At 39.0% G+C, this 15196-nt stretch overlaps 1 protein-coding gene across 17 annotated transcripts in view; it reads left to right on the top strand.

Moving 5' to 3' along the window:
* The window catches only part of TANC2 (tetratricopeptide repeat, ankyrin repeat and coiled-coil containing 2), a gene marked incomplete at its 3' end in the record, with an annotated part of 357840 nt that overhangs the window by 257326 nt on the left and 85318 nt on the right, over positions 1-15196 (top strand). For all 17 annotated transcript variants that reach the window (XM_082373745.1, XM_082373742.1, XM_082373746.1 and 14 more), the window contains 2 exons: positions 4436-4717; positions 9475-9608. In XM_082373745.1, coding sequence (XP_082229871.1) covers positions 4436-4717; positions 9475-9608 — 416 coding nt within the window. The remainder of the gene's footprint in view (positions 1-4435; positions 4718-9474; positions 9609-15196) is intronic.

Below are 15196 nucleotides of genomic sequence, written 5' to 3'. Positions count from 1 at the left end.
TGATACTATACATAGGGAATCCTAAAGATGCTACCAGAAAACTACTAGAGCTAATCAATGAATTTGGTAGAGTAGCAGGATACAAAATTAATGCACAGAAATCTCTTGCATTCCTATACACTAATGATGAAAAATCTGAAAGAGATATTAAGGAAACACTCCCATTTACTATTGCAACAACAATAATAAAATACCTAGGAATAATCCTACCTAAGGAGACAAAAGACCTGTATGCAGAAAACTATAGGACACTGATGAAAGAAATTAAAGACGATACAAACAGATGGAGAGATATACCACGTTCTTGGACTGGAAGAATCAACGCTGTGAAAATGACTGTACTACCCAAAGCAATCTACAGATTCAGTACAATCCCAATCAAACTACCAATGACATTTTTCACAGAACTACAGCAAAAAAATTCACAATTTGTATGGAAACACAAAAGACCCCGAATAGCCAAGGCAATCTTGAGAAAGAAAAATGGATCTGGAGGAATCAGGCTCCCTGACTTCAGACTATACTACAAAGCTACAGTCAGCAAGACAGTATGGTACTGGCACAAAAACAGAAATACAGATCAATGGAACAGGATAGAAAGCCCAGAGATAAACCCACACACATATGGTCACCTTATCTTTGATAAAGGAGGCAAGAATATACAATGGAGAAAAGATAGCCTCTTCAATAAGTGATGCTGGGAAAACTGGACAGCTCCATGTAAAAGAATGAAATTAGAACACTCCCTAACACTGTATACAACGATAAACTCAGAATGGACTAAAGACCTAAATGTAAAGTCAGACACTATCAAACTCTTAGTGGAAAACATAGGCAGAACACTCTATGACATAAATCACAGCAAGATCCTTTTTGACCCACCTGCTAGAGAAATGGAAATAAAAACCAAAATAAACAAATGGGACCTAATGAAACTTAAAAGCTTTTGCACAGCAAAGGAAACCATAAACAAAACCAAAAGACAACCCTCAGAATGGGAGAAAGTGTTTGCAAATGAAGCAGCTGACAAAGGATTAATCTCCAAAATATACAAGCAGCTCATGCAGCTCAATATCCAAAAAACAAAGAACCCAATCCAAAAATGGGCAGAAGACCTAATTAGACATCTCTCCAAAGAAGATATACAAATTGCCAACAAACACATGAAAGGTTGCTCAGTATCGCTAAACATTAGAGAAATGCAAATCAAAACTACAATGAGGTATCACCTCACAGTTGTCAGAATAGCCATCATCAAAAAATCTACAAACAATAAATGCTGGAGAGGGTGTGGAGAAAAGGGAACCCTCTTGCACTGTTGGTGGGAGTGTAAATTGATAACAGCTACTATGGAGAGCAGTATGGAGGTTCCTTATAAAACTAAAAATAGAACTACCATACAACCCAGCAATCCCACTATTGGGCATATACCCTGAGAAAACCATAATTCAAAAAGAGTCATGTACCACGATGCTCATTGCAGCACTATTTACAATAGCCAGGACATGGAAGCAACCTAAGTGTCCATCGACAGATGAATGGATAAAGAAGATGTGGCACATATATACAATGGAATATTACTCAGCATAGAAAGAAATGAAATTGAGTTATTTGTAGTGAGGTGAGGTGGATGGACCTATAGACTGTCATACAGAGTGAAGTAAGTCAGAAAGAGAAAAACAAATACTGTATGCTAACACATATATATGGAATATTAAAAAAAAAAAGTTTCTGAAGAACCTAAGAGCAGGACAGGAATAAAGACGCAAACATAGAGAATGGACTTGAGGACATGGGGAGGGTGAAGGGTAAGCTGGGATGAAGTGAGAGAGTGGCATGGACATATATACACTACCAAATGTAAAATAGATAGCTAGTGGGAAGCAGCCGCATAGCACAGGGAGATCAGCTCGGTGCTTTGTGACCACCTAGAGGGGTGGGATAAGGAGGGTGGGAGGGAGATGCAAGAGGGAGGGGATATGGGGATATATGTATGTGTATAGCTGATTCACTTTGTTATACAGCAGAAACTAACACACCATTGTAAAGCACTTATACTCCAGTAAAGATGTTTTTAAAAATTAGTAATTAATTTTAAAAAAGAAAAAGAAAAGAAACTTGTACATGAATGTTCATAGTAGCATGATTCATAATAGACAGAAAGTGGAAACAACCCAAATTTTTGTCAGCTGATACATGGGATAAACAAAATGTGATATATCAGTATAATGGAATATTGTTCAGCAATAAAAAGGATGAAGTACTGATACATGCTACAACATGGATGAACCTCAAAAACATGCTAAGTGAAAGAAGCCAGACACAAAAGGCCACATATCGTATGATAATATATATGTGAACTGTCTCAAATAGGCAAATCTGTAAAGACAGAAATTCTCTGGTTGCCAGGGGCTGGGAGAAACGGGGACTAGAGAGTGACAGCTAATGGGTATGTGGTTTTTTGGGGGGCAGTGATGAAAATGTTCAGGAATTAAATAGTGATGTTTGCAACTTTCTGAATATACTAAAAATCACCAAATTGTATGCTTTAAAAGGGTGAATTTTATGGCATGTGAGTTATAGTTCAATAAAATAATGTTTAAGAAAAATAAAATAGAATCTATTTAGCTAAGACACTAGAATTAAGATTTTTAACAAGTTAAAGTCTAATTTTTCACTTAATTCTGTAATTATATATGTATTTTTAAAAGAGTACGTTTTGATAAAAAGATGTGAATCAGGAAATTATAAGTAACCATGTAGGTGTATCTCCACAGCCTTTTTTTTTTTTTTTTTTTTTTAGTGAAAATTTGGGACATTTTAAAACTTACATAGGAAACAGTTTGCTTCTATTATTAGAGTTTGGCTTTATATTTTTAATTTTTGTGCTACTTTTGGAATTGTTACCTTTTTGAAAATGGTCAGCTATCATTCTAATGGCTTTCAGACAGTTTTAAATGAGTGTTTACATGAAGTGTGCTTGTGTGTGTTTTCTCAAGTAAGCTGTCGTCTCCAGATCCCAATTTATGATGTATAAGTGGTTTAAGTATGTTCCAGAGTAATATAAGCAGTATTAATAGATCTAATTCCCCCCTTTATGATTTCCCTTTCTCCTGTCCTTGTTCCCTTCCCACCCCTGGACTTTATTCTTCAAAATATAAAATGGGATGAGAGTGTAATACTTTGTTTTTAATTAATTCTTTCAGTAAGCATTATTTAGCATCTACTATGTGTCAAGGTCCTGTGCTAAGGTTAATGATACAGGAAAAAATGAACTTCTAAAAAATAAATAATAAAATGAAAAAAAAAATGATACATCTAGAACTACTCTTGAAACAGTTAAGAAGGGAATTCCCTGGCGGTCCAGTGGTTAGGATTCCGGGCTTTCACTGCTGGGGGCCTGGGTTTGATCCCTGGTCAGGGAACTAAGATCCCACAGGCCCCACAGCGTGGCCAAAAAAAAAAAGAAAGAGTTAAGAAGGCATTTAACTCAGATAAGGGAGGTCAGGCAGGACTTGTTTTTACCATCAATGTAATTAGAAGGTTGATCATTGAAACCAGGTTATATCTGTTATACGTTTTTAGAGAGCAAGTAGAGCTCATGCTTGGTTGGCCCTTAGCACATCTCACAACTACATAAGCACAGAAAAACATCTCGAGAAAAGCAATAGGGATTTGTCCCCAAGACATGTGTTTGTAAACCAGAAATCTTTTTTTTTTTTTTTCCAGTTGGCATGAATACAAGCTTTACAGGTGCAGAGACGTTAAATGAAAATTTGGTTTCTGCTTCCTTGACTGCTTAACATATTGAAAACCTTTTAAACCATCACAGCTTTTAGGGGTTTGCTTCCCTTAATATACTTACTAGATTTTTAAAAACTACCATTGTGAACTTAAAGGAATTACTGTTTTTATTGGTATTTTTAAAGAAACAAGTTCTCTTTACATTGCTTTCTACAGGACTGATGCTGTAAGCCATCCGGATTCTCTGCCACACCCCGACCTCTCCCCCAGAAACTCCAACCCTACATCTCCCCACAATCCAACATTTTGAAGGTTATCCCCAGGCATAGAAGGAGGCCTTAAGGACCCTGCATTTTGTTACTTTTGCATCCATCCTGATGGCTGGTGCCTGGGCCATCTCCATTGCTTAATAATTTTGAATATCACCCTGACTTTCTGCCTATAACGTAAATTATTACTATTTTAACTATGTTCGTGTTCTGCCAGCTACAGTATCAAATAGCTCTAGCTCACGTGCCATTGCTTATCTGTGTAGAACCAAAATTCAGAGTTTTATTATTTTCTGAATAACTCAGAATACCATCATACTCTAACTCCCAGTGGTCTCCTAAACCATACTGGTTTTTTTGTTTATTTCTCTCAGTGTTGATGGTTTGGCCTAAGTTCTGTGTTCTCTTATTGTTCCTTCCAGTTCGCTTTGCACCTTATAGGCCTCCAGATATCTCCCTGAAGCCGCTGCTCTTTGAAGTGCCCAGCATCACTACAGAGTCAGTGTTTGTTGGCCGGGATTGGGTTTTCCACGAAATAGATGCTCAACTTCAAAGTTCAAATGCCAGCGTGAACCAAGGAGTAGTGATCGTGGGAAACATTGGGTTCGGCAAAACCGCCATCATCTCCAGACTGGTGGCCCTCAGCTGCCATGGAACACGGATGAGACAGATCGCCTCAGACAGCCCACACGCCTCCCCCAAACGTATGTATCCCTTTTTAAAGAACTCCATGCGGTGGGATAGGGAGGGTGGGAGGGAGACCCAAGAGGGAGGAGATATGGGGATATATGTAAATGTATAGCTGATTCACTGTGTTATAAAGCAGAAACTAACACACCATTGTAAAGCAATTATACTCCAATAAAGATACTTTTTTTAAAAAACCACTAAAAAATTTTTTTTAAAAATAGAGAACTCCATGCTTCATTGCTCTGAAATTTTTTCTGGCATCTTTGTATTAAGTCTTATATCCTTTCATTTTCTGATCTGCAGAACCTGACTGGCATGTGAGGACCATTAACTCAGAGTTGAGGGAAAGAATGTAATACTCTGTTGACATTTAACCCACATACCCAACAGTCACCTGAGTGTGACCGAAAAAACCTTTCTCTCAGAATAAATGTATGCCTCTTCCCTCCGGACTGCCTGGCTGGTCTGTCCTTTGGATAATGACTACAGCAATTGCCTATAAGAGCTTGTTTGCATCCATCACTGTCAGCTTTTGCTCAGCCTGTGTGCAGGCTTCCTGTTCACGCCGGCACAGTCTGTTTGCGGCCTTCATTTCCTTGCAATCGATGTCAGTGTTGCACTGCTTGGGCTTGAACTTCTTTGTGTCCTTGAAGGGTTTCTTCTGCTTCCTTGTGAAAAGATGCTGAGATCTCATATATATTTATGCTTCTTTCATCACAGACAGGGTGCAGCTTAATGATCGACATCAGGATCCTGTTTATTTGTTTTTAAAATACTTATATGGTCCTTAGTACCAGGCACTCTCTAAGAGCTTAACAAATATTAATTCATCCAACCCTCTTATCTTATCTCTTTCAGTGAGGTAGTTCCTGTTATCTTCCTTTCACAGATAAGTGGTTTAAGGCTCAGAGAGGTTAGTTAAGCCTCCCAGGTTTCATAGCCAGTAAATAGTGAAACTAGAATTTGAGCCTAAGCAGTCTGGTTTCAGAGGCCAGTGTCATCCATTTTGCCGTGCTCCCTCTCCTTATTGATGGAACTCACTTGAGTAAAGGAGATAAAAAGAAATGTATAGGGGTTCTTCCTATACACACTATATGTATCGAACCAGTCTACCTGGCTTCTGCTAGTTATAAGAGAACAAAAAGAAACTATTGCCCTGCTAGTCCAAATCAATAATCTAGCTCACCACAGATTTCCAGACAACAACCACTAGAAATGGTTTGTTTGGGATCACAGTATTTTAGTTACAGAGTCTAGCACGGTGCTGTGGGAACTCAACAGGAACTCACTGAACACCCTCCAAACATCCTGGCTTCCTGTTGAAATTAATTCCTGTTTCATGTCATTAAGTAGGCAGATTGCCTCTGGTAAACTTATGGATATCTGACACGTAGAAGAACTAGTGTCTAGAAGGAAAACTGGTTGGATCAAGAGTCCCGTTTGCCAGGGTATGGTAAGAATTGGTATGGAAGAATTCATGTCTTAAGAGCAGTATCATGCTTAGTTTCTGGATGAAGTTTTTCTGAGGTAGGTTGGCATAATGTCATGGGAATCGAGAGCCCACAGTTTGGCCCCAGCGTTCAAACTGACTATACTTTGTAACCTTGAGAATTTTACTTTAATTCTTTAGACCTCGGTTTTTGTCATCTGTAAAATAAGTCAGTGGGATTAGGTGATCTTTAAGATTCATTCCTATGCTAAAATTCTGTGATTCTAAGATGTCTGCATGGTTGAAAGTAAGTTTCCATACCTATTCCAGTATTTTCGTTAGAGTGCTTAAGTATCACACCAGACTACTTCTTATCTGAGTAATCCAAGAGGTTAACTATTTGAGTGTGTCAGAAAGAAAACCAGCTAGATAATAGTCTCTCTGACTCCTCTATATATCAGTCACTGTTGCAGATAACAGATGGTAGAATCATGGCTCAAGGGCAAGAAGAGCTGCTTTGTCTGAAAGCACAGGTGCCTGGAAGTGCCCCCTCTAAGCCTGGGAGAGCAGGAGTTAATAGAAAACAGCCCATGTGCTCCCCAAAGCAGAGGTCCTTTAAAGATAGTTCATTAAGTGATTCTCTAACATCCATTGCCTTTTACCTCCAGAGAAACTCTAAAAATACCCCATTCATGTGATAAATGTCCACAGGTCAAGACTATAGATTTGGCCTGATAGTTAACTTAGAAAACTTGAAAAGGTGTTAAAGGAGATCGAGTATGTGGCCAGGTATTTATCAGAATTACACAGAACCAGCATTGCCTTGTCGTAATTTGATGTAATAATTTTTGTTGTCAGCTTTGATGTCCAAACTACATTCCACCTCTGCCATCTTAACCGAACCACTTAAGAATGGTCAAGAATAAGTGGTTGATGTCATTTACTGGTATTTAAATATTAACTCTGAAAAACAAAATCAACTCTTGAAATTACCCCAATAGCTACACACATCTGTAAAATTTTCATTTTCTGTTATGCAAATGATTAATAATAAAATCTATCTTCAGTTTGTTTTAGAACTGGCTCTCATTAAATTTTCTAGTTTTGAGGACAAATGTTTTGTCTTTCTTGTATTATGCTCACGAGGTTTTGGTTAAAGCTTTTCAAGTATTAGGACTCAAAAATGTTACTTTTTAAAAAAAATCAATGATCTGTATGTTTCTATTTTATATTTCTATTATTTCTGTAAACAAACATGAACTGAATATATCTTAACCAATTTAAAGATATTTCTTTGAGAAAAAAAAAAAAAAAGAATAAGTGGTTGATAAAGAACAAGCTGTTTTTCGGCATTGATCTGTTACTGTATGAGCCGGCCCTGGAAATGTTACTGGCAGTAGCAGAATTTTTTTCATTAGTGAATAAGAATGATGTCTATCGAGAGAGAGTTGGCTTAATTTTTTACAGTTTAATTTACATTCAGCTTTGATAGGTGTATTTGGGATCCCACTGGCCTTCCCAACCCTAAGTCAGTGATGCAGTTGTAGTAGTAATGAAAATAGGTGGAAGGTTATTGGAGCTCCCCACTTCCGTTTCTGCATCCTGTGTCATTCTTTCTTCTGTCCCTGACTCCTCCACGCTGAGCAGCGCTGCTGTGGAAGACGTGAGCAGTCTAGCCTGCAGCACTGCATTGCCTGGCTCTGTCCTTCCCCCACAGACACCCAGCCCCCAGCCGCCCCCTCCTTGTCATTTCCCTGGGAAGGCACAGAGAAGCTGTCAAGGCAGGCACTAGCCTCTCATCCTGCTGTCCACCTACACCCCTTCCCAAACCTGACTCCCCCATCAATCTCTACCACCACCGTCACCACCCACCCCCCAACACATACGTACAAAGAACAGAAACATTTTGTGAAAATGGACCTGTTGTGTAATCCAGGCATTATTACATTAACTACGAGTATACTCAGTACAGTAGTTAGGGAAGTTCGGTCTAATACAAGACTGTATTTTCCTATCACTGAAAGTCTCAGTGTAGTTGCTGTTTGGATTTGACATTTGCCAACAGCTGCCATGCCCCCAAATAGCTGTTCAGTGAGTAACCCCTACCCTCCCCGCTCTGCTCCTTCCAGAAGTCTGTGTTGCCAGTTTGCTGTGCATACTGACTGCTCCTCCCTATTAACTTTTATTTCTACTGTCCTCTGAATACCAAGCAGAAAGTAAAGACACCCAGACAAAAAGGAGGGCCTCTCCAAAAGGGAACAGCTAGAAGACAGAAGGTACTCAGACAGTAATTCGCCACAAAACCAGATAAGGGGGAGTGGGGTGGACAGAGGGAGTGAACAACGGGCATGATACAGTGACAGTCACTGAACTTTACTGCGCACATTTCTTCAGTCTTTTTCACTGCCGTCTCCCACACCTCCCCTCCTACAGTTTATTCAGAACTCTATGCAGTGGCCAGGGCATTTACTTTGCCAGTTGGATGGAAGAAGTCTCAATTAAGTCCTACTGGTAGGGAGTTAAATGAGAACTATTTTCCCCTATTTCTTCTCCTTTTCAGTAGCTATTGACCCTCAAATAACAGTCTACTTATTTTGTACCCATTTTTAAAATATGGTCTGTATTTATAAATAGAGTCTATAATTTCTAGTAGTAGTTAAGATGTTACCTAAATAACATGAACGAATGGAATTTTTAAGAAACAGCTTTATTAAGCTACAATTCACATACTGTATAATTCACCCATTTAAATGGTTCAATTCACTGCTTTTTAGTGTATTCACTGAGTTGTGCAGCAATCACCATAATCTTAGAACTTTTTCATTCCCCCCCTAAAAGAAATCCCATGCCCATTAGCAGTCAGTCTTCATTTCCCCCCTAAGTCCCTATCTCTACCCCTAGGTAACCACTAATCTGCTTTTTGTCCCTATGGATTTCCGTCTTCTGGGCATTTCAAATAAATAGAATCATATACTATATGGTCTTTTGTAACTGCTTCTTTGAGTGAGTGTAACATTTCAAGGGTTATCCATGTTGTAACATATATTGGTATTTCATTTCTTTTTATTGTTGAGTAATGTTCCATTGTGAGGCTGTACCACCTTTTATCCATTCATCAGTTGATGGACATTTGAGTTGTTTCCGCTTTGGGGCTATTATGAATCTTGCTTCTTTGAACATTTGTGTACAAGTTTTTACGTGGACATATGTTTTTAATTCTCTTGGGTACATACCCCTAGGAGTAGAATTGCTGGATCAAAGAACAAACGGGATTTAACCAGTCTTTCTTTAGTTCAGAGTTTTATGATTATCTGATGCAAACATCTCATCTTTTTAATACAGATGTGGATGCCAACAGAGAGCTGCCACTCACACAGCCACCTTCAGCCCACTCATCCATCGCCAGTGGAAGCTGCCCAGGAACTCCAGAAATGCGGAGGCGGCAGGAGGAGGCCATGCGGAGACTAGCCTCGCAGGTACAATAGGATTCTCAGGTTGCGGGCATGCTAGTTCCATTTTAACATCAAGGGGGCAATGGAAGGGAGACCCCTGGCGAAGTGAACAAAAGTATGTACAGGTGGACCATGAGAACATGGAGAAAAGTTTCTCTGTCTTTGCTGTTCCTAGAAAAATACTTCGTTATTATGGAATCAGAACCTTATTGTTGGAACGGCCCTTAGAAATAACCAAAGTCCCACAATGAATAGATAAGGAAATGGAGACTCAAAGAAGTTGTATGATTTACCCAAGATCACAGTAGAAGTAATCAATAGCTTTGTATTTTCATTCCTAGCTCAAAACTCTTCCTGCTCTACCGTACTATCCATAACTTCTTTATATGTTTGCATTTTAATTTTCTATTTTTATCAAAGTAACATATATACACAGTTTAGGAAATCAAATAATGTTCAAAGACTTATAATAAAAACCAGAAATTCTTTTCCCCTCCTGAGCCCACCCTCTCCCCAAAGGCAGCTACTTTCAACATTTGGAGATGTTTCTCTGATCTTTACCTCCATGTTTCATATACTGCTATAACTATTTTGATCAGTTTTGTACATTATCTATTGCTTCTTATTATGGATGATGAAAATGTTAGCTCTTTCACTTTCCTTCCTCCCTCTACCATCTCAGTACAGTTATGAGTTTAGTCTGAATCCATGTTATAGTGTTTTCAGTATTAATACTACACAAATATGGTTCACTGTGGAACCAAGGATAACATTTTCTTCTTGAGCAGTTTTGTTTTTCCTGGGTTGTGAAATGCCTCATTGTAAAATTTGCTTATTTTTCTTCAAAACTGTAGCTGTCATTCCATAAGCCCTAATGCTTTGTAAAATGCCTCTCAATACAGTTTTCCACATCAGTTACATTTTTCCCCTCCTGGAAATCCTAGAGCTTTCCATCGAGCTAATCTGGACCTAGGATGCTCTGAAGTCTTACCACCTACTTGTTATCCTGGAAATTCCTGTTACTTCCCTTTTGTGTTTGATCCCATGTCATGGTCTTTCTTGATTGTATGCCTTATTTTGACGGAGCACGTCCTCTGGTAGCTTCCTAAGAAAGAATGCGTAGGAGGTAAGTTTTTTGAGACTTAATGTTCCTAAAAGCATCTTTATTCCATTCTCATACATTACTCTTTGTTTGACATAATATAATTCTAGGTTAAAAATTATTTTCCCTCAGAATTTTGAAGGCATCCATCTTGAACTTCCAGTATTACTATTAAATAATATGGTACTATTCTTTTTCCTAATTCTTTATATATACCTTTTTTCTCTCCAGAAGCTTTTAGAATCTTCTTTTTATCACCACTGCTCTTGGGTCTTTTTTTCATATTCTGTCAGTACCTAGTGAGCCCTGGAGATATTTTTTGATTCAGGGAAATGCTTTTGTAGTATTTATTGAAAATTTTCTCACCACCACTTCCTCTGTTCTCTCCTTCTACAACTCCTTTTAGTCAAAAATTAGATTTCCTATATTGTTACTCTTCTTAACTTTTCTGTTTCCTATATTTCTGTTTTCCTATTTGTTTTATCCACTTTTAAAAGCTTTCCTCAACATTACCTTTCAATTCTTTCACAAAAAAATTTTTTGGCTATCATAGTTTTAATTTCCAATAGGTCTTTTTTTCCCCCAGTTGTTACCTTCTTTTTTTTTTAATTGAGACTTTTTTTTTTCTTGGCTGCGTTGGGTCTTCATTGCTGTGCACGGGCTTTCTCTAGTTGCAGCGAATGGGAGCTACTCTTCGTTGTGGTTCACGGGCTCCTCATTGCGGTGGCTTCTCATTGCGGAGCATGGGCTCTAGGTGCGCGGGTTTCAGTAGTTGTGGCGTGCAGACTCAGTAGTTGTGGCTCACGGGCTCTGGAGCACAGACTCAGTAGTTGTGGTGCATGGGCTTAGTTGCTCCATGGCATGTGGGATCTTCCCAGACCAGGGCTCGAACCCGTGTCCCCTGCATTGGCAGGTGGATTCTTAACCACTGTGCCACCAGGGAAGCTGAGATTTTTTTTTTTTTAATTTTAGTTTTTGGCAACACTGCATGGCATGTGGGATCTTAGTTCCCTGACCAGGGATTGAACCCGCGCCCCCTGCATTGGAAGCACAGAGTCTTAACCACTGGACCACCAGGGAAGTCCCTGTTCCCCTCTTTTTTATAGCATAGTGTTTTTGTTTTATAGATGCAGTATGTTCTCTTATCTCTTCCTTAATAGTTAGGCACCGAAAAACTGATGGAAGCGTGTATGTATGGAGAGCTTAACTATAGAGCATTAAGATGACCCACCAGCCTTTATGGGAAAACCCAAAAGTCAGTGTCCATAAGTTTTTTCCTTGCACTGTTCATCTTTTCTAGCAAAGAATCCACCAATTTCCTGGAGGGTGTATAACCTGGTCGCCAACATTCTGGAGCTGGTAGGAGAAGGTGGCGGAGCTTCATCGTTTAGGTTGCAGCCTTTTACCTAAGCCCCTTGTTTTCAGTCCTGCACCTGATCCTCACCTACTCTGTGTCTGATGTTCCTAAGCCTAGATTCTCTGGTTTAGTTTCTCTAGTGATTTTAATTTCTCTTTCCTGTGGGTTTTGGGGAAGGTAGTCACCTGGCTGGGCAGGATAGGGATGGATATCTGGGAATCTAACTGCTCTTTATATAAACTTCAAATAATTTCTGTGTTTGCAACTTCCTTCCTCACCCCCATCTTCCATAGTACCTGGTGCTTCTAACACCTATGCTTTTCTGAGGTTTGACAGATGATTTGGCTCATTCCTGTTGTTAACCCCAGCAGGCATTTGTTTCACCTTCTTCTGTCTGTTAGGTTATTTAATCCTACATCCACTTTCCATCTTTATATATTATAATCTAAGATTAGAGATAGATATTCCTAATCAATGGAGTTTGCATTTCTCTTTCTTATTCTCCTTATTTTTGAGGATTTTAAGGAGAAGTATAGAGTGCAGAATGCCTGTCTCCAGTATCTAAAGAAATCTCTTGTCATGGTTAATTAGTAATGAGGAACAGGGAGCCATCTTCAGTGTCATAAGGTTCTAATTTCCTATAGAAATCCTGTCCAGCTTACAGCCAGAAACAGCATGTTTCCCGCAAATACGTTTTCAGTTGTCCCCACTTATTGGTACACATCCATTTATAAATGGGCTTCTGAAAACAGTCTGAGATTTCCCTTATACTCATTGCTAACTCAGTGCAACTTTAAAAGACATCTTTGGGGGACTTCCCTGGTGGCGCAGTGGTTAAGAATCCGCCTGCCAATGCAGGGGACACGGGTTCGATCCCTGGTCCAGGAAGATCCCACATGCCGCAGAGCAACTAAGCCCGTGCGCCACAACTACTGAGCCTCTGCTCTAGAGCCTGCGCGCCACAACTACTGAGCCTGCGCACCACAACTACTGAAGCCCACATGCCTTAGAGCCAGCGCACCACAACTACTGAGCCCACGCACCACAACTACTGAAACCTGCACGCTCTAGGGCCCGTGTGCCGCAACTACTGAAGCCCACACACCTAGAGCCCATGCTCTGCAACAAGAGAAGCCACCACAATGAGAAGCCCGCGCACCGCAACGAAGAGTATCCCCCACTCGCTGCAACTAAAGAAAGCCCGTGCACAGCAACGAAGACCCAGTGGAGCCAAAAAAAAAGAAAAAAAGACATCTTTGTTTTACTTTTCCAAATATTCCATGTAAGCTGACTCCTGCCTCTTCTTTAGAAGAATCAGAATAACTGTCATCTTAGAGATACACAAATGCTGAAGAGCTTTCATCATCACAGTCATTTATTTATTCATTTAGAATATATGCTTGGAATGCCTATAACACAAGATTGAAGTTAAAGCAGTGAACAAGACAGGCACAATCCCTGCTGTTATGTAGCCCACATTTTTGTGGTGGGAAAAGGCCAATTAACAAACAAATATGTAATATGTCAGATGGTGATGAGTGCTAAAAAGAAAGTCTCCCCATGTTGTCACTTCTTAGCCTCTCTCTCATCAAGAGAAAAAGTCCCAAGATGTTTATGTTCAATATTTGGAAAATGTTATTTATTTTTAGTAGGTAATTAGTGACTATACTTACTTGAAAAGTGATCACATTTTCAATTCCATGGTTATACCTTCCTTAAGCAAAATATAAATAAATGTCTTTTGTACCTAGAAATGGGATATTTTTAAATTTATATTAAATATTATATAAGAAATGGCCCTTTAGATTAAAATTGATGTTCAATATTTGGAAAATGTTAAATATTATAAGTGAGAAATTAGTGATTATTTACACTTACTCAAGGAACATATTTAAAATTTCACACTTATTTCTAACTTAAGCAAAATATAAATACATCTGTTCACACCTAGAGATGGAATATTGTGAAGTTTACACTGAACAAAAAAAATCTAAAACAAATGGCCCCTTAGATTAAAATTGAATATTATCCCAGTAATTGTGCCACAGGTCGCAGTTCAAGTGCAAGTGTGTGCTGTAGAAGCGTAGAGCAGAAGCCAACAATCTTGCTTCTCATCTGTAACAAACTGGTAAGCAGAAATTATCTTTTCAAACCAGTTAGTATTTTGATAAAGTAAGCTAATATATGAGAATTAAAAGTATCCTTGAAAAACTTCTTGATTTGCTAGCCAGAGTTCTTAGTGTTGGTTCTTGTATATCATTAATTAACATTGGTATTTCGTAGTATGCTTGCTGCTTCTTATGCTTCTTCATAATTGAGAACATTGAAGAGTTCTTGTCACAACTTTAGAGCAATTTTATTTATTGAAGAAACACTTCCCACTTGAAGTAACAGGTTTTGCTAGGTGTACATCTCTTAAATGTATTTCCAGTTAATCTTACATGTTCTGAAGTATAATCACAGTAGAGCGGTGCAAAGATCTCATTCGGGGCCTTTCCTGGGTGTGTGACTTTATAACAACCATAGATTTTCCAGGCTTTCGGTCCGTTGCCACCAAGTGATCATACGTGCAGAATTCTCCAGACAAGGAGAGGCTGGCTTCCATTTACTGAGGGCTTAATGTGTGTTGAGCTTAGTACTTTTTACATTATATTTGTTATTTCACTTCTTCATTCTTAAGCCTGTGAGGTGGTCATTATCATCCCCATTTTACAGATGAGGAAACTGTGCTTCAGTGATAGTTAATTTTCCCAAGGTCTTACTATTAGTAAATGGCAGAGCTAGGATACAGAGCCAGTATTCACCCCAATGAAGTGAGTCTTCTTCTTCTCCCCATTTTACAGATAAACAGAGGCTCTGAGGTTACACAACTTGCTGAGATAACTAGTACGTGACTTGAAACCAGATTTAAACTGAGGCAGGCAGGCTCCAGGGTCCATGCTTTTAACCACTGTGCTGCCTCTGTAGTGTGACAGGAAGGATTTTTGTTTAATGTTCTTTTGGAAAATCTATCTATAATTGAATGCCGCTTTAAAGTAAGGAAGTCATAATGAAGGGGCACCTTTCAGAAATTTTGCTGACCTAAAATTCTTCTTCAAAAAGTTTTTATGCAGGACTTCCCTGGTGGTCCAGTGGTCAAGACTTCACCTTCCA

This window comes from Balaenoptera borealis (assembly GCF_965194805.1).
Source record: "Balaenoptera borealis genome assembly, chromosome: 20".
Taxonomy (NCBI): domain Eukaryota; kingdom Metazoa; phylum Chordata; class Mammalia; order Artiodactyla; family Balaenopteridae; genus Balaenoptera; species Balaenoptera borealis.
The sequence above is the reverse complement of the archived record's forward strand: the minus strand, read 5'-3'. Positions and strand labels throughout refer to the sequence as shown.